The following is a 23,792-nucleotide window of genomic DNA, read 5'->3' on the forward strand; positions in this document are numbered from 1 at the left end:
TTTGCAGAGAGAACAATTATACCAACAAAAAACAGAAGCAAGCAGCTAAAATAAAAGCCAAAAGACCTCACTAAATTGTGGTGAACATAGCCGGGCGTTGTGGCGGGCGCCTGTAGTCCCAGCTACTCGGGAGGCTGAGGCAAGAGAATCGCTTAAGCCCAGGAGTTGGAGGTTGCTGTGAGCTGTGTGAGGCCACGGCACTCTACCGAGGGCCATAAAAAGTGAGACTCTGTCTCTACAAAAAAAAAAATAAATAAATAAATTGTGGTGAACAGCTAAGCCTCGACCTAGGGGTCTGTTAAGGAAGTTTCCTATGGATTCTTTTTCCTGTGTCATCAGCTGTGGAAAGCCCCACCACAAAACCAACATTAGCACAAGTTTTAGTGTCTTGAATTCCTGTTTCAAAAGTCTGAAAAGTGGCCGGGTGCGGTGGCTCACGCCTGTAATCCTAGCACTCTGAGAAGCCGAGACAGTGAATTGCTTGAGTTCAGGAATTTGAGACCAGCCTGAGCAAGAGTGAGACGTCATCTCTACTAAAAATAGAAAAACTGAGGCAAGAGGATCGCTTGAGCCCCAAAGTCGGAGATTGATGTGAGCTATAACACCACGGCACTCTATCCAGGGCAACAGCTTAAGACTCCATCTCAAAAAAAAAAAAAAAGTCTAATTGCGTAGACCTTCCCTGCTAGGTGAAATTAGGGGATTAATAAAGGTCCAGTAGGCCTAGCCACTAGGCCCAGGCAGTAAACAAGAAAGAACAGCTGTTTAAGGCTGCACACAATGGCTCACCCTTGTAATCCTTGCACTTTAGAAAGCCAAGGCAGGAGGATTGCTTGAGTGCAGGAGTTCAAGACTACCCTAAGCAAGATCAAGACCTAGTCTCTAATAAAAATTTAAAAATTAGCTGAGTGAGGCTGGTGCAGTGGCTTACGCCTATAATCCTAGCTGAGGTAGGCAGATTGCCTAAGCTCACAGGTTTCATACCAGCCTGAGCCAGAGTGAGACCCCGCCTCTAAAAATATCTGGGCCTTGTGGTGGGTGTCTGTAGTCCCAGCTACTCCGCAAGCTGAGGCAAGAGAATCACTTGAGCCCAACAGTTTGAGGTTGCTATGAGCTATGATGCCATAGCACTCTACTGAGGGCGACAAAGTGAGACTCTGTCTCAAGATTAAAACAAAAAAAAAATTAGCTGAGTGCGGGTGGTGCCTGTGGCTCAGTGAGTAGGGCGCTGGCCCCATATACCAAGGGTGGCGGGTTCAAACCTGGCCCCGGCCAAGCTGCAACAAAAGATAGCTGGGTGTTATGGCAGGCACCTATAGTCCCAGCTACTGGGAGGCTGAGGCAAGAGGATCGCCTAAGCCTAAAAGCTGGAGGTTGCTGTGAGCTGTGACGCCATAGCACTGTATAGAGTGCGACAGAGTGAAACTCTGTCTCTAAAAAAAAAAATTAGCTAGGGCGGCGCCTGTGGCTCAAGGAGTAGGGCACCGGTCCCATATGCCGGAGGTGGTGGGTTCAAACCCAGCCCTGGCCAAAAACCACAAAAAAAAAAAAAAAAAATTAGCTGACTGTGGTGGTGGGCACCCGTAGTCCCAGCTACTCAGACACTGAGGCAGGAAGATTGCCTGAACCCAGGATTCGAGGTTGCTCTGAGGTAGGCTGACACCACAGCACTCTAGCTTGGGGCAACAGAGTGATACTGTCTTTAAAAAAAAAGAAAGGGGCTGCACCTGTGGCTCAAAGGAGTAGGGTGCCGGCCCCATATGCCGGAGGTTGCAGGTTCAAACCCAGCCCCGGCCAAAAACTGCAAAGAAAAAAAAAAAGAAAGAAAGAACAAAAGAAAGCAAAAAGCTGTTCCAGAAGGTAGGTTACCTGAGATACAGGGTTTGGACCATAGGATTTAGTAAGCAAGAGGCAGGGTTCAAAATGACTTTCAGTTTCAGGGATTTACCTGAAAGAGACAGTCTCCTTGTTCCTGTTTTCAACTTCTGTCAACTCCTGTTTGCACAAACACAGTTGGAAATTTTGGAAGTCATTGACACCAATGGTCTTGATAATGTTATCTGATGTGTTTTTCTTTTTTCTTCAGTAAATTGCTCACCACCATCCTATATATGCCTCTATGTAGTTCCATGAGGTAGTTATTAAAATCTTGGTTAGAAAAGCCTAATATTGGTGGTGCCTGTGGCTCAGTGGGTAGGGTGCCAGCGCCATGCACCGAGGGTGGCAGGTTCAAACCTGGCTCCGGCCAAACTGCAACAAAAAAATAACCGGGCGTTGTGGCGGGCACCTGTAGTCCCAGCTACTCCAGAGGCTGAGGCAAGAGACTCGCCCAAGCCCAGGAGCTGGAGGTTGCTGTGAGCTGTGTGATGCCATGGCACTCTACCAAGAGCGATAAAGTGAGACTGTCTCTACAAAAAAGAAAGAAAAGTCTAATATCAAGGCTTTGTATTCTACAATTGTGATGTTATGAAATATATATTTGGATTTTTTTTTTGAGACAGGGTTTCACTTTGTTGCCCTCGGTAGAGTGCCTTGGTGTCACAGCTCACAGCAACCTCAAATTCTTGGGCTCAAGCAATCCTCTTGCCTCAGCCTCCCAAGTATCTGGGACTACAGGCACCCACCACAACACCCAGCTATTTGTAGAGACAGGGTCTCACTCTTGCTCAGGGTGGTCTCAGACTACTGCACTCAAGCAATCCACCTTCCTTGGCCTCCTAGAGTATTAGGATTATTAGTGAGAGCCACTGCACCCAGCCTATATATTTGGTCTTTAACTAAATTTCAGGGTATGCAGTTCCTAAAATGATAGAAATATGAGTGATGAGTGTTTAGTGGATGGATGGCCAGGGGCCCCTAGTTTCAGAATGGGCTATGGTCACCAGAACGGTAGAGTCATGATTGAAAGATTGGGACTTTTCACCCACCCCCAACTCCCAGGGAAGGTATAAGGAACTGAAGGTTAAATTGATCACCAATGGCCAATGATTTAATTTAAGTGTGCCTTCATAATGAAGCTTCCATAAATACCCAAAATGACTGAGTTGGGGGTGAGGGTCTTTCTGCTAGCTAAACACATCTGGAGGTTCCTGGAGGGTGCTATGCCCAGAGAGGGCATGGAAACCCCTCACTCCTTCCCATGTATTTTGCCCTATACATTTTTTCCATATGACTGCTTATCTGTATTTCTTGTAATATCTTTAATAAAACTGGTAAATGGGGCCAGGCGCAGTAGCTCACCCCTGTCATCCTAGCACTCTGGGAGGTCAAGGCAAGAGGATCACTTGAGCTCAGGAGTTCAAGACCAGCCTGAGTAAGAGTGAGACACAGTCTCTACTAAAAATAGAGAAATTAGTTAGGCCTTGTGGCACGTGCTGTGGCAGGTGCCTGTAGTCCCAGCTACCTGGGAAGTTGAGGCAGAATTGCTTGAACCCAGGAGATCGAGGTTGCTCTGAGCTAGTTAGGCTAATGCCACAGCACTCTAGCCTGTGGAAGAGTGAGACTGCGTCTCAAAAACACCCTGGTAAACATAGGAAAAGTGTTTCCCTGAGTTTTGTTGTAGAAAATTAATCAAACCCAAGGAGGTTTGGTGGTGGTGGTGGGGGGGTGATGGTCATGAGAATCCCAACTAATAGCTGGTCTGGGACGCCTGGACTTGCAACTGGCTTCTGAAACAAGGGTGGCGGGTTGAGGCACTTTTGTGGACTGAGCCCTTAACCTGTGAGAGCTGATGCTATCTCCAGGTGGAAAGTGTCAGAATTGAATTGATTTGGAGGACACTGAGGATACTGCTGCAGAATTGACTGGTTGCTGGTGGAGAGAAATTCACACATTTTGGTTACCTGAGTTTTGTGTTGCATTGAGACTGGAGAATAGGAAAAGCACAACCTGGATCCCTAGCCAGATTGATACTAATAATTCAAAAGTCTGGACTGAGACACAGGACTCCCTACCGTGCGGTAAGCAATCAGGCATGTTAAATAGTAACACTATTGCATGTAATCGTGCAAAAGAAACAGGATCAAAGAAATTACTAAATTGGAAAAGCTATTTCTTCTATTTTTCCAATTTTAAGAACAAAAACCTAAAAGGAGGGCAGCTAAGGTACCCACACGTCCTAAAACGGGAAAAAAATAAATCCACGTGAGATTGCGAGTAGTTTGCCTTCTTCCGAAACACACAACACTTAGACCTTGGGTAAACTCAGGGAAAGCTCTGAAAGCCACCGTGAGAAGTGGGGAACTTCAGGGTAACTAAGTGGTTTGTGCGTAGTGAACTGAAGTATGACACCAAGAAATGAAATAGGACTCTCCTTTCCTTGAAATGTGACTCCTGGCGAGGCACTTACCCCGGTAACTCACAGTGAAGGGCGGTCGGGCCTACTAACCAAGAGAACTTGCGCCCGACCGCCCAAGGGGCTTTGAAATCATCTGGCCGTAGGCGCGCTAGGCAAACATAAAACGGTCAGAGTAAAAGCGGCTGCAGCGCTCAGCCCAGAAGCCGAACCCAGGGAGGGGAAGGCAGCGATGGGAGTGCCGCGAAGAGCAGCCGCTAGCCTGGTCGCCGCCCCAGAACAGCGCCGACGTCCAGGAGAGGGGCAAGCAGCCAGACGGAGGCTCCTCACCAGCCAGCCAGTCTCCGCAGCCCCAGGCAGATCAAGCCTACTGGCCGACGTACGACGCCTCTCCGCTCTAAAGCTGGGGGCGCTGACGTCAGGGGTGACGCCACGACGGGGAGGAGCCGGGACAGCGCGGGAGGGCGTTTCCGGAGCACGCGCCGGGCGAGAGCTGCTAACGTCAGGCTCAGGTGCGCGCGCGCGCCCGCCCGCCCGCCCTCGAGCGGCCCAGGGGGCCGTATCAGCTCCTGGTGGCGACCCGCGGCGGTGAGGGGCTACCGGCCGCACTGGAGGCCGGGGTAGGGGGAGCGGCAGGCAGGCGCCTGGGCTTGCCCTCACGTGACCGGCGAGGAGGCTGGGGTGGGGGCGACCGGCCGCGTGGGCCCAGGCCCCGAGGGTGAGGCTAATTGTCCCGCCCCACTCTTCGCGGGCCTGCCTCAGAACCTTCCCTCGAACAGGGGCCTGCACCGCCACTTAGTGCCCCGCCTCGGCCCGCCGGCCGCTCCTGATGGGGGTTGTCTCCTCTGCAGGGTGGTGGCGAGAGGGCGAGAGTCCGCGCCATCGAGGGAACCGCGCCCTGTGGGGCCTTACCGCACCCGAGGGGATGGAGCGCTGCCCCCGACGCCCTGGCGCCGCCCGCGATCCCACCCTGGCCGGCCCTCGCTAGCTGCTCGGATCGTGCGTTGTATGCACCACCATCCTAGGCCTTGTCTCATAAGTCGGTGGCGTCGTGGTTCGAAAGAAATGGAAGAAAAGGAGCGATGTGACCAATTCCATTCAGTACCCCTGCGTTGAGGCCTGGTTGGCATTTGTAAAGAGAATAGTGTTTTTTTGGAGGGGGGTGGGAGGGGAGGGTGGGGAAAAGGAAACGAGGTCTTACATTTTATGATTTTTTAGAAATTATGCACTTAGTAGTGGGCAAAATACTGGTAAACGAAACTGAAGGTTATTTTTCTATTGAGAAGAGAGAAGAGGTGGATGTTTCCCCCTTTTGATTCCAACCTTTTCTCCCAGTGACAAAGCATATATTATGGACACCAGAGAATAAGGTGGACCTCAGGAATTTTGGAAAGACTGAGAAGCTTACATTCTTCTTCAGGAGGGAAGAGTGGGGTGTTTTTTTAGCCCTCTTTGGAACCTAAAACGAAAAACATGAGTTGCGTGCCATGGAAAGGAGACAAGGCCAAATCAGAATCATTGGAGCTGCCCCAGGCGGCACCCCCACAAATCTACCATGAGAAACAGCGCAGAGAGCTTTGTGCCCTCCATGCCCTCAATAACGTCTTCCAGGACAGCAATGCCTTCACCCGGGAAGCACTTCAAGAGATTTTCCAGAGGTAGGGGACTTCTTAGCATTTTGGTACTTCTTGGCATTGGGGTGGGAGGTTGCAGCAATGTCTAGCTAAAAAAAAACAAACCTTCAAACTTGCAGGTATTAGCTAGATGCTGTTAGCAGGTCCGAGGCACACAGGAATGAGAAAGAATCACTGTCATTTATTGGGTACTTACTGTAGATTAAGCACAATGCTAATAGCCTCAGTTGTGGTACCTCAAATGATCTGCTCAACAACCCTATGGAATACATGTTATACATGTCATTTTCGTTTTGCAGATAAAGACAGGACTTAAGTTTAGTAATTTGCCCAAGGTGACAAAACAAGAGTTGGAGTCAGGGTTGAATTTTTTTTTTCCCCCTCCGGGGGAAAATTTTTTTTTTAATTCCTCAGGATTTCTAACCACAGTGGTAGGGGTATTAAACCGTATTACCCTGTTTGCACAGTTAAGTATCAAAGAATTGAGCTGACTGAAATTGAATTCTTATTTGTATCTTTGCCATTGACCACAAAGCTGTAATGCCTCTCAAGTTCTGCTACCAAAGAGTTTATGGTCTAGAATGGGGATAGGATATATACACATTCAGTCACCTGTGATCTAAGGTAGAATGTTGTGGGTACCACAAGAGAGATTATTAGTGCTCATATATAGTACTCGGCTTTTCTATGAAGCCATGTGCTGGCCTTGGTGCTTTTTATACATTGCTATGTCAACATTCACTTCACTGTCTATTTTACTGATGAAGAAACAGGCAGAGAGTCAGGTAATATGTCCAAATGGCTTCTCAATGACAAAGCTCTGATTTGAAGCTGACTGCAGATCTCCTCCCCTTTCCGCTTTATTCAAGATGGCCTTTCTTATCTACTTAAAACAAATGGCAGCTCCCCATTGATAGTTCAGCTTTTTTCTCTTTGCTTTGATTTTCTAAAATTGTTTTCATTAAAGGTTTTGAGCATTAGTTCTGCAGTGTCCACATGGACACAGCCGGACATCTGCAGCTCATAGTATCTTAGCAGTGAGTCTGTTTGAGTACCCCAACTGGAAAGGGTTAGGCCTGCTCAGCTCTCATGTGAAGAGAAAGGTCAAGAATGCTTCTGTGGTGTCTACTGGTAGTTCTAGAAGACCTTTTTCTGACTCCCTCCCTTTGAAGATGAAATTATTGCCACATGAGGATCTGAATTCTAGCTGGAAGCAACCTATTTGGGTGATTTGTGAAATGTAGGTGTGGACCATTTATCCTGAACCATAGGCCTTCTTGTAAAAGAATGTTAATCCCAATATGCCAACAAAACTGTAATGAGAGTAATTATTTTCCAGTGCCAGTAGTAACCAGAGTAATGTTTTAGCAGGGCAAATGTGTCATTTGCATTGTGACCATGCTCATTATCTGACAGCAAATACAGTTGAGTTTTCAGGAAATTTGTCTTAAATTATGTGACGGAAAGGAAAGAAGGACCCTGTCTAGTAGACCTCTTCATTTTGACCAACCATTAATATTTCTTATTTGAAAATCATTTCCTAGGGAGAAGGAAAGGACACATTAGTACCCAATGTCCTCTATAATATGTACTTAGAATCCTGCAATAACCCTGTCAATGATGATCTAAAGAAAATAGGATTCCTTTTAAGCAATTTGCCCAGTTTCACCCACTAGTAAATGTTGATGGAAGCTTCCTTGTCTAGTCACACTCAGAAAAGTTTTCACTTAAATAAATCTGACCCCTAGTCTGGTAGGGGCATAATCATGATGAGATCACTAACACACAGGAACACTTTGTGCAAAACACTGTTCTCAGAGTCGCACCTGTGGCTCAAGGAGTAGGGTGCCAATATGGAGGTGGTGGGTTCAAACCCGGCCCCGGCCAAAAACTGCAAACAAAACAAAACAAAACACTGTTCTCAGTACTTTCCTTGTAATAATTCAGTTCTCACATGGATCTTATGGGGTAGCTTCTGTTGTTTCTCATTCTTCCAGATGAGGAAATCACGGCACAGAGAGTTCACAGAGCCCCTAGCTTTGTGACTCAAGGGCCTGCCTGTCCAACTGCTCTGCTGCTTCCTGAGTGATGGGAAGGCTCACTGGTGCTGTTGGGTCATCAGCAGCTGTTCCCCTGCTAGTAAGTTGGGCCAGGACTGAAGATCTGGCCTGTCATCATCAAGTGTTTGTGGATAGTAACAGGAATCTTTCAGCTGTGTTTCCCAAATGAAAGAATGCTAAGTATTTACTAAACACCCACATGGAACCAAGGTCCTATTCCTTTTAAGAGCTTTAGCAGGGCGGCGCCTGTGGCTCAGTCGGTAAGGCACTGGCCCCGTATACTGAGGGTGGCGGGTTCAAACTGGGCCCCGGCTGAACTGCAACCAAAAAATAGCCTGGCGTTGTGGCGGGCGCCTGTAGTCCCAGCTACTCAGGAGGCAGAGGCAAGAGAATCGCTTAAGCCCAGGAGTTGGAGGTTGCCGTGAGCTGTGTGATGCCATGGCACTCTACCGAGGGCCATAAAGTGAGACTGTCTCTACAAAAAAAAAAAAAGAAAAAGAGCTTTAGCAAATTGTAGTGTACTCTTCAGTTCCCTATCAGCACACCATAAAGATCTACTTCAAAGTAAAAGCAAACCAACAAGTACGAGAATGTACTCTGTCTCCACTCTACAAAAGGAATTCTGTAGTATATTTTATGCAGACTGGCAGGCTGAGGCAGGTGGATTGCCCTGAGCTCATAGGTTCGAGATCAGCCTGAGCAAGAATGAGACCCCATCTTTAAAAAATAGCCGGGTGTTGTGGCAGGTGCCTGTAGTCCCAGCTCTTTGGAGGGCTGAGGCAAGAGAATCGATTGAGTCCAAGAGATGAAGGTTGCTGTGAGCTCTGATGCCAGAGCACTCTACCGAGGGTGACAAAATGAATTCCAAAGAAAAAAAAAAAAAGGATTGTGAAAGGAATCCAGAGGAAAAAAGCAAAGGCAGAGAAGATGGAATTTTTTAAACAAACATTGACTAGCTTCCTGCAGAGTGCTAGGCACTGCCAGGCACCATAGAGAAAACAAGTTGAACAGGCCACAGCCCCTGAACAGCACAGCTCAGAGCTGTAGTTTGACATAGGCCTTGAGAACAGATTTAAGTGAAGTTAAACCTTGGCATTCAGAGCAGTTTAAAAGTGAACAGATGCCCAGACACAGTGGCTCGTGCCTACAATCCCAATACTCTGGATGGCTGAGGCTGGTGGATTGCTTGAGCTCAGGAGTTCAAGACCAGCCTGAGCAAGAGCAAGACCTCCTCTCTAAAAATATCTGGGTATTATGGCCAGCACCTGTAGTCCCAGTTCACTTCGGAGGCTAAAGCAAGAGTATCTCCTGAGCCCAAGAGTTTAAGGTTTTTATGAGCTATGATGCCAGGGCATTCTACCCAGGGCAGAGTGAGACTGTCTGAAACATAAATAAATAAAAGTGAAGAGATGATTTGTTTTGATCTTAGTGGAAGGAGTTTTATGCTGTTTTGGAGATGTGGCTAAGGAATGGTAGAAATGAGAGAGAAATGTTGGTAAGTGCTGTTTGAGAGGAAGTTCGTCCTAACAGTTGAATGTTAACCAGATAAGAAATACAAAAGCAGGGTGGAGTTTTAGTAGAGTTGTGGATATGAGATGATTCATGTGTGGAATAGAAATGAATAGGAATTTAGAAAGAGGTAAGCTAACGATTCGGCAGCAAGGACAGGGAAGAGAGGAGTCAGTTGGGACAGAGGCTGGGTCCAGGATTAGAATATAGTGGTAATTCAGCTGCTCGGGAGGCTGAGGCAGGAGAATCGCGGAAGCCCAAGAGCTAGAGGTTGCTGTGAGTCCTGTGACATCATGGCACTCTACTGAAGGCGGTAAAGTGAGACTCTGTCTCTACAAAAAAAAAAAAAAAAAAAGAATATAGTGGTAACATCTGCAAAAAGGTCATGTGTTTAAAAAGGATCCATTTCAGTTTGTGAAATTGTGGAGAAATGGTTAGAGAAACTGGGCAGGTGTCGCTAGTGTTTGTGTATGTAGATGTGGATATTTGACCTCATTTTATCATATGTCTAAGCTTTGGTAAAAAGAGCTGGAAGTCAAATGATATAGTAACAGCTATCCTACATTGTTTCAAATATGTTCGTGCCTAAAACCTTTTCACTAGACTGATGGCCAGTTTTGTAGTGATCAGATATTCTTGCTATGTATTCCTATCCCAAATAGAATAGCTATTAAAATCTAACTAGATGAAAACTAGCTTTTTACCAGGGAAAAAAATCTAATGAAACTTGAAAGAGACAAAAAGATGAGAGTGGTGAACAGCCAGCATTCTCTACCAGAGGATAAATAGTCTACCCTCTCCATAGTATGGTCTCTGAGCTTCTGGAAGGGGCCATATTTAAAAGATGGTGATTATAAATTGAGAAAAGGTGTTGAGTATTAACCTTAGAGCATTGGTTTTCAACCAGTGTGCTTTAGCACACCGGTGTACCATGAGAGGATCTTAGGTGTACTGCAAAAATTTTTAAAGATCATTAGCTAAATTATTCTCGAAAGAAGTTCAAAGCACAGTAAGTATATTCTCTTTTTGATCAATATAATTAAGTGTGCCATGGAAGTTTAACTTATAGGTTCAAGTGTGCCATGAGATAAAGGTTGAAAAACACTGCTCTAGAGCATTAAATTATCTTGTCCAAGGGCCAGGCAAGCACATATTAATAGCTAATACCTACAGAATACTTCTCTGTGCCTGGCCCTGTGATCACTTTTTTTGGGGGGACAGGCTCACTTGGTAGCCCTCGGTAGAGTGCTATGGCGTTACAGCTCACAGCAACCTCAAACTCTTGGGCTTAAGCAATTCTCTTGCCTCGGCCTCCCAAGGAACCCACCACAGTGCCTAGCTATTGGTGTTGTTGCAGTTGTCATTGTTGTTTAACAGCCCCAGGCTGGGTTCAAACTGGCCAGCCCCGATGTATGTGGCTGGTGCCCTAAGCACTGAACTATAGGCACCAAGCCAATCTATTCTTTATTTAGAAATATATCAGGAAATTCTAAACCATATTTTCTAATGTCACATCTCAAAAAGGAAAAATAAATAGGGGAGAAAGAGAATCTTGATGAAATGTCTCCCTTTTCTTTAAAATTCAAAACCATCACCATAGCCAGATCCAGTCATAACTGAGAGAGGACCAGGGACTTATTGAGGGCATAGACGATAGTGGAGACCTGAAATAGAGTCCGTCATTTCACATTTAGATCACTTCATATCTCATGGTCCTGACCTCTGGCTGTAATGACAAAAATGAGAAGGTCACTTTAGAGCCCAGAATATCTGTGGAAATCATTAAGACACTCCTGAGCAGGAGTTTGCCAAGGGGTCTCAGGACATCTCTCGTTTAGATTCAGAACAGGACCTTGGTGCTCAATGGGACCAGTGTGCTGAAATAGCCAGAGAACTGTTCAGGATTGTCTTAGCTTTAGAGGTTGAATCCTAGCTTTGCCACACACCTGCTGTGCCTGACTGCAAGTCACTGTAACCTTTGCTCCTAGGCTTCCTTATGATATCTCAAGATTGGTGGACAGATTTAGTGATAAAGCCCATGAAAGCAGCTAATACAGTGGGCACTTGATTCTTGTTTAAGTGAAAGCAAGTACTGGGCATACTGAATGAGCCCCACTTATTCAAAAGATCGTCCTAGGATTGATGGAAGCCATTCTGAGGGTTTCCTATTTTGATTGGCTCAAATTGTTCTTTGAGTTGCCAAGGCCTACATGTGAGGGACACAGTACATGAACCATCTCCTTTTCTTCAGGGACTTACTATTTCATTGGACATGTACAAAATAACTGAATTCTTCAAGGGTCCAATAAAATAAGAATCTTTCCCATTTTTAAGATAAAGTAACAGGCAAAGAAATTAAGTCTCACAATTAGTGTTGATGGTGCTTGGATATGAATTCAGATATGTGTGGTCTCCCCAGTAGCTGCCTTTCTCACAGAGGAGCCAGGAAAGGTTCCATGAAAGAGACAGGGTGTGAGATTGAGCTCAAGGAAGCTGTAGGATTTGGATTGCGACAGAAAATAGGATAAAAGAATAGCCTCCACATGGTCCTGGTACCTAATGTACCATTGAGCTGGAAGGTTTAGAGTTGGCCAGCCAGGCAGTTGGCTCTATTGTCAGTTCCTATATGAAGATGAGTAAAGTAATGCCTTGGTGAATACAGCAGGAACTTAAAGGCTGAAATGGAATGGTGAAAGGAGAGTTTGGAAGCAAGAAGATCAATTTAGGAACCTGTTTCAAAAGTCCAAGTGTTAGGTGAGGGGCCTGCAATGAGGGGAAAGGTGGTGAGAATAGATAGGAGAGGATTTGAATCTGAGAAGATGAAGGGCAAGGAAGAGAGATCTTTGGAACACTAATCATGAAAGAAGTCTCTTGAAACAAATGTGTGGTCAGATGTGTTTGGAGACTGAAGCATAGTGTATAACCCCCTTTTCTTGAGGTTACAGTGAAGTCCTGAGGGGAACCTGTTTTACCTACTTGTTTCATTCAGCCATTATTGTGATGGATGCCTTCCAAGGTGCTCTGTCAATGAGCATGACTGGTATCTCCAGGAACACCCTTGGAAAAGTGCCACTTTAAGTTTTGAGCCTGGCAGGAGTTAGATGGTGACAAAGGTGGAAGGCTCAGCATTTTCTTTGTTGGAGCCTTCATTCTTGTACTGGTCAGAGACTTCTGAAAATAACAAGAGGCTACTGACAAATTGGTGGAGGGAAAGGAATCAGCTATGTATGTCTTGAGCTAGGCCATCTTTCATGTGCTTTCTTATTTAATCCAAGTACCTAGGGACCCTTGGAGAACCTTTGCTCTGTTATGTTTGAACTCTAGGCCTCGGGGATTGAGCTGTTCTTTCCTCTTCTTCCCCTGCCACCACCTTCCACTCTGATTCTTAGATCCTCCCTGTCAGATAGCATAACTGGATTCAAACGAACCTGAGTTTGAATCCTACTTCCGTCATTTGTAAGTGCTAAAGGGCAGGTCAGTTAAAATCACTAAACTGCAGTTTTTTTGGCCTATAAAGTAGAAATAATTTATACTCTCACAGGTTAATTATGAGAATTAAATGAAATACTTGTTAAAAAATCCATTATACAGTGGGTTTTCTTTTTTTTGAGACAGAGCCTCAAGCTGTCACCCTGGGTAGAGTGCTGTGGCATCACAGCTCACAGCAACCTCCAACTCCTGGGCTCAAGCGATTCTCCTGCCTCTGCCTCCCAAGTAGCTGGGACTACAGGTGCCTGCCACAACACCCGGCTATTTTTTGGTTGCAGCCGTCATTGTTGTTTGGTGGGACGGGCTGGATTCGAACCGGCCAGCTCAGGTGTATGTGGCTGGCGCCATAGGCGCAGAGCCCATACAGTGGTGTTTTTCTTTTTCTTTTTTTTTTAATTAATTAATTAATTAATTTTTTTTATGCAGTGGTTTTCAATAAATGGTAGTTATTATTATAAAGTTTGGCAGCAGATTTCTTTGCTAGTCCCGGAGATAATAATGTAAGCCCTTTTAATTTAAGAAATTGCTACTAATATTTATAGATAAAGAGACAGGATAACAAAAATAAACATGGAAACATTTCAGCAAACATTCCTTGAGCAATTGTCAAGTGGTAGGCACTCTTCAGGACCCCAGCAATGTAGCATTAACAGGGTAGTCAAGGCCTCTGCTGTCTGTCAGTCTAATGGAGAAAACAGATTGAGAAATCATGCCTGATAGTGACAAGGAGCTGTAATTAGTCAAAGCAGGTTGATACAAGAGAAAGTGACTGGAAGAAATTTAATGTTGGGTAGTCAGAAAAGGCCTCTGGCAATAACATTTGAGATCCAAATAATAAGGAATAAACCAAATGAAGATCTACAGAAGAATATTCCAGACAGCAGGCCAGAGGAAGTAGTTGAGAGTGTATTTTAAGTGCTTAGGGAGAGATTGGAGGGTTGTTGGGTTTTTTTTTCCCACATCCCGAATTTTAATCCCCCGAGGGGGGGATGTACACCTGGAAGTACTGCAATACGAGGTCGATGCATGGAGTGGTCGGAGCAAGCTCCTATTCCAACTCCCTGCTCCAAAAATCCATTTAATATATTGTCCTTGGATAGAGGACATATCAGATATTAAACTGATGAGAACAGATACTACACTTGATCTTAGCCAAAAGGCCGAGAAGCGATGAGATTGGAGGGTTTTAAGTAGTGGGTGGAGTATGTTTTATGTATGAAAAATAGGAGTATCATGTGCCTATGGCTCAAAGGAGTAGGGTGCTGGCTCCATATGCCAGAGGTGGCGGGTTCAAACCCAGCCCTGGCCAAAAACTGCAAAATAAAGGAGTATCATGTCTCAGTGCCAGTAGCTCAGCGGCTAGGGCACCAACCACGTATACTGGAGCTGGTAGGTTCAAATCCAGCCCAGGCTTGCCAAACAACAATGACAATTGCAACCAAAAAAAGCCAGACTTTGTGGTGGACACCTGTAGTCCCAGCTACTTGGGAGACTGAGGCAAGAGAATCACTTAAGCCCAAGAGTTGGAGGTTGCTGTGAGCTGTGACGGCACAGCACTCTACCCAGGGCGACAGCTTAAGACTCTGTCCCCCCAAAAATGGTTGCTGTGTATATAGGTAAGTTAAAACTTGGTAAGATTACTTAAGCTTTTAGAATTCACATTCTGTGCTAAAGTCCTTTTTTCTTTTCTTTTTTTTTTTTTTGAGACAGAGTCTCACTGTGTGGCCCCAGTAGAAGTGCCGAGGCATCATAGTTCACAGTAACCTCAAACTTTTGGGCTCAAGCGATCTTCTTGCCTCAGTCTCTATAGTAGCTGGGACTACAGGCACCTGCCACAATGCCTGGCTAGTTTTTTACAGACCTGGTCTCACTCTTGCTCAGGCTGGTCTTGAACTTGTGAGCTCAAGACATCTACCCGCCTCCACCCACCTTAGCCTCCCAGAATACTGGACTTACAGGAGTGCCACCGTCCTACCCAGAAGTCTTGATTCTCTTCTAGAAGTGGCATTTAGCAGCCTCCTGTATATAACACTTTTTGCCTCAAGGAATTCACCACATTTCCCTTCCTTCCTTTCATCCGAGATCATGCTGACCCTTCCTTTCAAATGGCCTTTCCTCAGCTCCTGGTCTGATAAGCCTATGAAAACAATAGGATTGGAAGTGCCTTCAGCATGGACTTTCTCTTGAACTAGAGTGGCTAAAGAGACCTGGCAAAAAAAAAAAAAAAAAAAAAAAAAAAATGGCTTAAAGCCAGGTGGGCAGATTGGGACTGCAGCTGAGTGTTGTCTGTCTGGCACAGAAATTCTCAGTGTATTTGGTTTACTGTGTGTGTTCTAACTTTTTTTAAGTTGTATTCAAGTACCTACCTACACACACACACACACAGAATGCCTTTAGGTGGGTCACACATTCTTACAACTTTTTGTTGCCTTACATCCAGCCCCACTTTCATCCATGATATTACCTGTTGGGCACTGGTCCCCTCTATGCCTTTGAGTATTTAATGATTACCAAGTGTGCAGGCTTTAAATATAAAGTGTTTAAAGTATAAAAAACAAGAGTCACATAATTACTATCCATGCAAATGAAAATATCAAATACTATTTTCCAGTGTTTAAGGCTCTTTTTGCTCTAGGGACAGTGTGGGAAAAAAGGGGGGGAAAGGCTTTTTATCAAAGCAGGAAGATCAGCAATAAAAAGAAGCCTGCAGTAAACTGAGGATTTCATGAGTGGAATGCCTTCCTGGAACATTTACAAAATACTTGTGTAGAAACTGGTGAAAATGTATTTGAATGGGAGGAAACTAGCTTCCAAGAGCAATGATGGAAAGTGCTGCCCTGTGCCTGGTGGTGGAGGGCCAGCAAGGGTTAGGCTGACTTGAAAAATCTCAGCTTTTTCTTTTCACATTTGTAGGTTGTCTCCAAACACCATGGTGACACCTCACAAAAAGAGCATGCTGGGAAATGGAAATTATGATGTGAATGTCATTATGGCAGCACTACAAACCAAAGGCTACGAAGCTGTTTGGTGGGACAAGCGCAGGTAATCTGAATCAGGCTTGACTTGGTGGAGAACAGGATGATTGTGGTGTAAACCTTTAGTCCTGGGGCTCATGGCTTGAGTGGGCAGATTGTGGTAATATGGCCAGGGAACCTCAGGAAGTAGGCTGCCTCAGAGCCTGACACCATTTCTCTTCTGCAGGGATGTCAGTGTCATTGCTCTCACTAACGTCATGGGCTTTATCATGAATCTGCCCTCCAGCCTGTGCTGGGGTCCACTGAAGTTACCTCTCAAAAGGCAGCACTGGATCTGTGTTCGAGAGGTAGGAGGGGCCTACTATAACCTCGACTCCAAACTCAAGATGCCCGAGTGGATTGGAGGCGAGAGCGAGCTCAGGTAATCACCACCTGTGATGTATAAGTTACTGGGCTCCTTCATTTGGTATGTTGTGAAAATTCAGTTCTTCACTGGTTACTTGACAAAGGAAGTGAAATCCCTGTAGCATTGGATCCTCCCTGCCTTACTTTGAATGAGAGGATTCTACATTTGAAAGACCTTAATGTGGGGTGGTGCCTATGGCTCAGTGAGTAGGGCACCGGCCCCATATACTGAGGGTGGTGGGTTCGAACCTGGCCCCGGCCAAACTGCAACAAAAAAATAGCCACGTGTTGTGGCAGGTGCCTGTAGTCTCAGCTACTTTGGGAGGCTGAGGCAAGAGAGTCGCCTAACCCAAGTGCTGGAGGTTGCTGTGAACTGTGAGGCCACGGCACTCTACTGAGGGCAATAAAGTGAAACTCTTGTCTCAAAAAAAGAAAAAAAAAAAAAAGGGAAGACCGTAATGTTTGGCGCATCTGGACTTTAAAGTCCCTTTGGTAGGGAAATACCACATCCCAGGATACCAACCTTCTGTTCTGGGGGGCAGCGGGACTGGTATTATAACATTCTCTTCCTAGACTAGAATAGTGACAATATAGTTGACAGTTCAGAGAAAGGAAGACATTCAGGCCAGAAAAGGCTAAATTTCCCTTGGACTGGTAGCTGAGACCTGTAATCCTAACACTTTGGGAGGCCAAGGCAGGAGGAACACATGAACGCAGAAGTTTGAGAACAGTCTGGGCAAGAGCAAGACCCTGTCTCTACTAAAAATAGAAAAACTAGCCAAGCATCGTGGTGGGTGCCTATAGCTACTCAAGAGGCTGAGGCAGGAGGATCACTTGAGCCCAAGTTTGAGGTTGCTGTGAGCTACAGTGATACCCAGGGCAACAGAGTGAGACCGTCAAAAACAAAAAGTAGCAAGACCCTGTCTCTATAAAAAAGTAAGAAAAATTAGGGATGGTGGTACATGCTTGTTAGTCCTAGCTACTCAGGAAACTGAGGCAGGAGGATTGCTTGAGCCCAGGAGTTCAAGGCCGCAGTGAGCTATGATTATGCCACTGTATTGTGCCACTGTATGTTTGTCACCCTTGGTAGAGTGCCGTGGTGTGATAGCTCACAACCACCTCAAACTCTTGGGCTCAAGCAATTCTCTTGCCTCACCCTCCCTAATAGATGGGACTACAGACACCCGCCACAATACCTGGCTATTTTGTTTGTTTAGCAGGCCTGGGCCGGGTTCGAACCTCCGAGCCCTGGAGCATGTGGCCAGCACCCTAACCATTGAACTATGGGTGCCCAACCAAGACTTTGCCTCTTTTTAAAAAAAGAGAAAATTTCCTGGGACTAAGGAAGAATTTTTCTTTTTTTTTTAAACAATGTGAAGTCCTTTAGAGTAGGTTGGATTCTATTCCTCCCAGAACTAGCTAAGTTTGATGGTAACTTGAGATTTGAGAGAGTCTCACTATGTTACCCTGGGTAGAGTACCCTGGTGTCACAGCGCACAGCAACCTCAAACTCCTGGGCTCAAGTGATGTGCTTGCCTCAGCCTCCACGTAGCTGGGACTATAGTCACCCAATATATACTTAGCTATTTTTTGAGATGCGGGTCTCCCTCTTGTTTAGGCTGGTCTTGAACTCCAGAGCTCAGGCATTCTCAGAGTGCTGGGATTATAGGTGTGAGGCACTCCACCCCATCCCAGATGGATTATAGATGTGAGGCACTCCACCCCATCCCAGATGGAATTTTAACACACTGCCACAGTAGAAAAAAAATTTACTTAGGGCCTAAGTTTATTAAGGTCTAATTTTTTTTTTTTTTTTGTAGAGACAGAGTCTCACTTTATGGCCCTTGGTAGAGTGCCGTGGCCTCACACAGCTCACAGCAACCTCCAACTCCTGGGCTTAAGCGATTCTCTTGCCTCAGCCTCCCGAGTAGCTGGGACTACAGGCGCCCGCCACAACGCCCAGCTATTTTTTGGTTGCAGTTCAGCCAGGGCCGAGTTTGAACCCGCCACCCTCGGTGCCTGACTGAGCCACAGGCACCGCCCATTAGGGTCTAATTTTATTAGACCAGTGTTTTTCAACCTTTTTTTAATCTCACAGCACACTTGAACCTATAGTTAAAAATTTACTTAGGGCCTAAGTTTATTAGGGTCTAATTTTATTAGACCAGTGTTTTTCAACCTTTTTTTAATCTCACAGCACACTTGAATCTATAGTTAAACTTCCATGGCACACTTAAATTATGTTGATCAATAAAAGTGTAAAAAAAACAAATATACTTACTGTGCTTAGAACTTCTTTCAAAAATAATTTAATTAATGATCTTTAAAGGTTTTCATGGCACACCAGTTGAAAATCATTGTATTAGGCTCCACACCTATAGCTCAAGTGGCTAAGGCTCCAGCCACATACGCCAGAGCTGGTAGGTACGAATCCAGCCCAGGTTTGTCAAACAATGGTGACAACTACAACAAAACATAGCCAGGCATTGTGGCAGGCGCCTGTAGTCCCAGCTACTTGGGAGTCTGAGGCAAGAGAATCGCTTAAGCCCAGGAGTTGGAGGTTGCTGTGAGCTGTGATGCCACAGCACTCTATCTAGTGTGACAACTTAAGGCTCTGTCTCAAGAAAAAAGAAAATCACTATTAGATTAAGCACAGTAACTGCCATGAGAGTTGTATTTAACTCATGCTAGTTTGGAGCCCAGGATCTCATGAAGCATTTATAACTCAACAAATCTCTTAACTCAGTAAACACTGTGGCCCCAAAGGAAAGAAAAATATTTCTTCTAATGTGGTAGTGTACAAAAGGCCTTGGGCTCAAAACTAGCCTATGTTAAATATAACTCACATAGCAGTTGACGTGTGTTAACTTGACAGACTGAGAGCTAATGAGTTTTGGAAAATTTCAAGAACAATTAATTCACTACTAGTATGTTTTTAGGACTGCCAGGAGTATAGTGAGGGTTCTGGTGACCATATGGCCCCTAGACCAGAATTTGCAATTCACTAGCATTTCTTTTCTCTCTTCTTCCTTTTTCCATAGGAAATTTCTAAAACATCATTTGCGAGGAAAGAACTGTGAACTCCTGCTGGTGGTACCAGAAACAGTAGAGGCCCATCAGAGTTGGAGGACTGATATGTAACACGGTTCTGCCCAACCTTGCCTTTGTCTCAGCCCCTTCAGTCATCTGTGATGTGCTGTGGCCTCTACTGTGGGTCTGTCCTTGCCATTTCCCCAAACATCTCATCGGGTTTTTCCTCTTCAGATTTGACAGTGCAGTAGGACAGATACATGGACTGTTACATGAACCACCCAGTGTTTTCTTCCTGGGAAAGGAAGGGGGAGCTCTGTATACTCTAAGGCCAATGATCACAAAGCCCTGTTTTATTTGAGAGAGAAAAAAGAAAGGGGAGGAGTCCTAGCTTGTCTCCCCTTTCTGTGAGGGCTTGACACAGATTCTGCTGGAGTGTCACTGCTGCTCCAGACTCACCTGGATATGCTGCCTCCACTTTCCCTCTTGTCACATCAGGGTCTTAGACATAGTACACACAAACCCCATGTGGCTGGCTTGAAGGACCCAGAGTAAAAAGGGTCTCTCAGGAAACCATCTCCAAAACTAGTAATGGCACATGCCGTCTCCTTTTACCCCAGTTTTAAGGGTGGTTTATGGCCAGCCTGGGAGTTTTAATGAAAAGTTCTCTCATATTCAAGCCATGTGGTTGAATCCCACAACATTCTAGTGTGACAAGTGAGATGGACGTCTAAGAGGGTGTGGCTAAAGCCAAACTGGGACAGGCCTGGGGCAGCTTCTGCACTCTAGTTTTGTCTCTACCATTTCACTACATTGATTTTGGGGGGTTCTGGGGAAAAGAAGTAGTTGTTCCAGTTGACCCAAATCCACCTTTTTTTTTTTTTTTGCATTTTTTGGCCAGGGCTGGGTTTGAACCCGCCACCTCTGGCATATGGGGCTGGTGCCTTACTCCATTGAGCCACAGGCGCCACCCCCAAGTCCACCTTTGACACAAAACTCTACTAGTTTGAGATAGAGTTGGGTGAGGAAAGTGTTGTGAGGATAAGCTTCTCAGAGTTTAAGAACAGTCCAAGTCACTATAGTGACAAGCAGAGCCCTTGAATTGGGTGGTTGTGTGCATTGTTATAGGACCTGGGTTTGTCACCTTCCTGTCATTTCCTTTACAAATCTGCTGGGGATTGACCCGCCCCCTACCTCTTGAAATAGTTGTAGGCCACTTTCTCCTTTAACTTGGGAAAATAGGAGGAAGGGGGGGGAAGTATCATACCAACGTGGTTGTGTTTGCCTCAACAGGTGGGCAGGCAGGGAAGACCCTAGCCCTTAGAGGTCAGTGGTCTTGGCAGGTCTGAGAGCTGCCCCATTTGGCTAGACGTATCTCCAGCAGCAAAGCCAGCCCGGGGCTTGCATGTCGGTCCTGAGCAAGCTTAACGGGGTAAAGCTGAGGCTTTCTCCCCACTGTGACTGGAGTGCATGTTTACACCAGCACTTTCTGCACATGTATCTTCAATCCAACAAGGCCATTTTTTATGCTGAGTAACAAGCCACCAAGCGGCTACTGCATTATTCCCTCAGCAACTGGCCGCAGTCTCTTCTGCACCATTTTCTACACCAGACTTGCTTAGCACCACAGGGAGCTCTTTACCCCTGCAAAGTGACATTCCAACCACCACCAGCCAAGTTAGAGCCAACCTTGCTGATTGGTACAGCAGGATCTTGGGTCCATTGGCGCTGTCTGGTAGCAAGCCATTTCCTGGGAAGGGAAAGAAACTCCTCTCCACATACTTGCTTGGGCCTGTGCAAATGGTACTTCAAAAGGAGTCCCTGTGCACTTGGAGTCCATGAGCCAATGGGATATGCAAAGACGCTTAAACATTTCAGGGCTGGTTTCTGTTCATATCTAATTCCGGTGCTTAGGAGAGGGACCCATGCTGATGCCCAAGGGCAGAAAGCCTCACTTCCTTTAGGAAGGGAGCACACCTGACCCTGATGCCCAGTAAGAGGCAACCCTAGGCTTTTTGTTTTTCTTGCTTTTATTCCCTTTTTTTTGTTGGCCTTGTGCTGGGTTTGTTTACAAAAGATGTATTTTGTTTAACCAGAATTAAAAATGGAAAACTCTGTATATAAATCTCCTTGTCTGCCTGCCTGAACTCTGGTTACAAAAAAGAAGAAAAAAACCACCTTGATAGGCTCAGTACCTGTGGCTCAAGCTGCTAAGGCACCAGCCACATACACCCGAGTTGGCAGGTTGAATACAGCCTGGGCCCACCAAACAATGACGGCTGCAACCAAAAAATAGCTGGGCGTTGTGGCAGGTGCCTGTAGTTCCAGCTACTTGGGAGGCTGAGGCAGGAGAATCACTTTAGCCCAGGAGTTGGAGGTTGCTGTGAGCTATGATGCCATGGCACTCCTACCCAGGGTGACAGCTTTGAGGCTGTCTCAAAAAAAAAAAAAAACCACCACACCTTGGTATGATGATGCTTTTAAAGAAATTTCATCACCAGCTGGGCGCAGTGCTTCACCCCTGTAATCCTAGCACTCTGGGAGGCTGAGGTGGGTGGATTGCCTGATCATGGGCAAGAGACCCTGTCTCTAAAAATAGCCTGGTGTGGCAGGCTTCTGTAGTCTTAGCTACTTAGGAGGCTGAAGCAAGAGAATCACTTGAGCCCAAAAGTTTGAGGTTGCTGTGAGCTATGACACCATGGCACACTACCAAGGGCAACAAAGTGACTCTGTCTAAAAAAAAAAAGAAAAAAACCTCACCATCTTGTCATCTTTTAGATAGTGCTATGTTTTTATCAAATCTCTCAGGTAAAAAAATTTATATAAAATATTCACTTAGGTGGGACTAGGTTCAAAAGGTGCCCCTGAGGCATTTTCCCTTTCATCTTAATTTACAAAACTAGCCTTACTGCTTTGAACCCACACCTAAGTACAAGTTTTTACCACACTGGTGACTGGTTAGTTAACTGAAAGATCATGCCTTTGAACAGAGCGCCTGAGCCCAGTCTGAGCATAGAGTATGTAGCCATGTTCTGTGTCAGACTGTCTGAATTTGAATCCAGGCCCAGCACTTACTGTGTGACATTGTGCAATTTTCTGAGGCTGTTTCCTCCTCTATAAAATGAGAATACCACTTCCAAAATTCTATAGTACTGTTCTGATAAATAATCCATATAAAAGGCTTAGTAGCGGGCGGGGCCTGTGGCTCAAGGAGTAGGGTGCCAGCCCCATATACTGGAGGTGGCGGGTTTAAACCCGGCCCTGGCCAAAAAACAAAACAAAAGGCTTAGTGCCATTATGAGCACAATAGTCAATAAAAATTTGTGTTAAATGGAAAAACTGAGCCAGGCCAACATAGTAAGACCTTCATTTCTACAAAGAGAAAATTAGCTGGGCAGAGTGGTACATATCTATAGCCTCAGCTACTGGGAAGCTGAGGAAGATCACTTGAGCCCAGTTTGCAGTTACAGTGAGCTATAATTGTAGCAATGTGCTCCTGCAAGACTCCCTGCCTCCCCCAAACTGCAGAGTTCACAAAGATGTGTCATCAGTGGCTCATCTCGTTAATCCCTTAAGGAAAAAAACTCCTCAGTCATAAAACCCATTTTCTAATTTGCAACTCTTTCCCTAGCCCCTAGACTGGAAGTCAGTCAACACTGTTACTTTCTACAAATGTTTGTAACCTTAAAATCCCCTTTGTTTAGGCTGGTGGGTGTGAAAGCGATTGCCTGAATTCAAGGCAGACTTCTATTAAGAGATAGTCAGAGGCAAGTGGATTGCTTGAACTTAGTTCGAGAACAGAGTGAGACCCTGTCTCTAAAAACAGCTGGGCATTCTGGCTCAGACCTGTAATCTCAGCTACTTGGGAGGCTGAAGCAAGAGGATTATGTGAGTCCAGGAGTTTGAGATTGCTGGCGCCAGGGCACTTTACGGAGGGTGATAAAATAAGACTGTCTCAAAAAAATAAAAAATAGTTGGGCAAAAGAATTTTCTTGCTTGATTTTGGAAACTTGGGCCTATGAGGTGAATCAGTATTAAGATGGAGGTGCTGATTCAGGGAGAAAATACATGGGGCAGTACATGTGTCTGGCTTTTTTTTTTTTTTTAAGAGACGGAGTCTCTCACTTTGTCGCCCTCGGTAGAATGCCGTGGCATTACAGCTCACAGCAACCTCCAGCTCTTGGGCTTAGGTGTTTCTCTTGCTACAGCCTCCCGAGTAGCTGGGACTACAGGTGCCTGCCACAACGCTCGGCTATTTTTTTGTTGCAATTTGGCCAGGGCTGGGTTCGAACCCACCACCTTCTGTATATGGGGCTGGTGCCCTATTCACTGAGCCACAGGCACTGCCCCATGTGTCTGACTTTCTAAAATGGTCTAAGTAATTTTGAGGTACTTA

General features: G+C 45.6%; 1 protein-coding gene and 1 non-coding gene across 3 annotated transcripts; one reads left to right on the forward strand and one right to left on the reverse strand.

Moving 5' to 3' along the window:
- The first annotated feature begins 4,790 nt into the window (after positions 1-4,790).
- JOSD1 (Josephin domain containing 1) lies at positions 4,791-21,511 on the forward strand. Of its 2 annotated transcripts, none has more exons than XM_053585111.1 (5): positions 4,791-4,806; positions 5,146-5,952; positions 15,900-16,028; positions 16,188-16,382; positions 19,408-21,511. In XM_053585111.1, the coding sequence occupies exons 2-5, from the start codon at positions 5,768-5,770 to the stop codon at positions 19,505-19,507; spliced, it is 609 nt and encodes a 202-aa protein (XP_053441086.1). In that variant the 5' UTR covers positions 4,791-4,806; positions 5,146-5,767; the 3' UTR covers positions 19,508-21,511. The 2 variants fall into 2 exon arrangements, with proteins under 2 accessions (XP_053441086.1, XP_053441085.1); XM_053585110.1 differs by having other exon boundaries at positions 4,796-4,882.
- On the reverse strand, positions 13,971-14,158 carry LOC128582909 (U2 spliceosomal RNA). Its single transcript, XR_008379325.1, has one exon. It is a non-coding gene; the product is annotated as a U2 spliceosomal RNA (small nuclear RNA).
- Positions 21,512-23,792: the final 2,281 nt, after the last annotated feature.

This window comes from Nycticebus coucang, chromosome 3 (assembly GCF_027406575.1).
Source record: "Nycticebus coucang isolate mNycCou1 chromosome 3, mNycCou1.pri, whole genome shotgun sequence".
In the NCBI taxonomy this organism is placed as follows: domain Eukaryota; kingdom Metazoa; phylum Chordata; class Mammalia; order Primates; family Lorisidae; genus Nycticebus; species Nycticebus coucang.

Excerpts from the sequence above, each read along its gene's own strand:
- JOSD1 (XM_053585111.1), top strand. The coding sequence starts at position 5,768 with ATGAGTTGCGTGCCATGGAAAGGAGACAAGGCCAAATCAGAATCATTG. Across the intron at positions 16,029-16,187 it reads GTTTGGTGGGACAAGCGCAG|GGATGTCAGTGTCATTGCTC; the intron begins GTAATCTGAATC and ends TCTCTTCTGCAG. Across the intron at positions 16,383-19,407 it reads GGAGGCGAGAGCGAGCTCAG|GAAATTTCTAAAACATCATT; the intron begins GTAATCACCACC and ends CTTTTTCCATAG.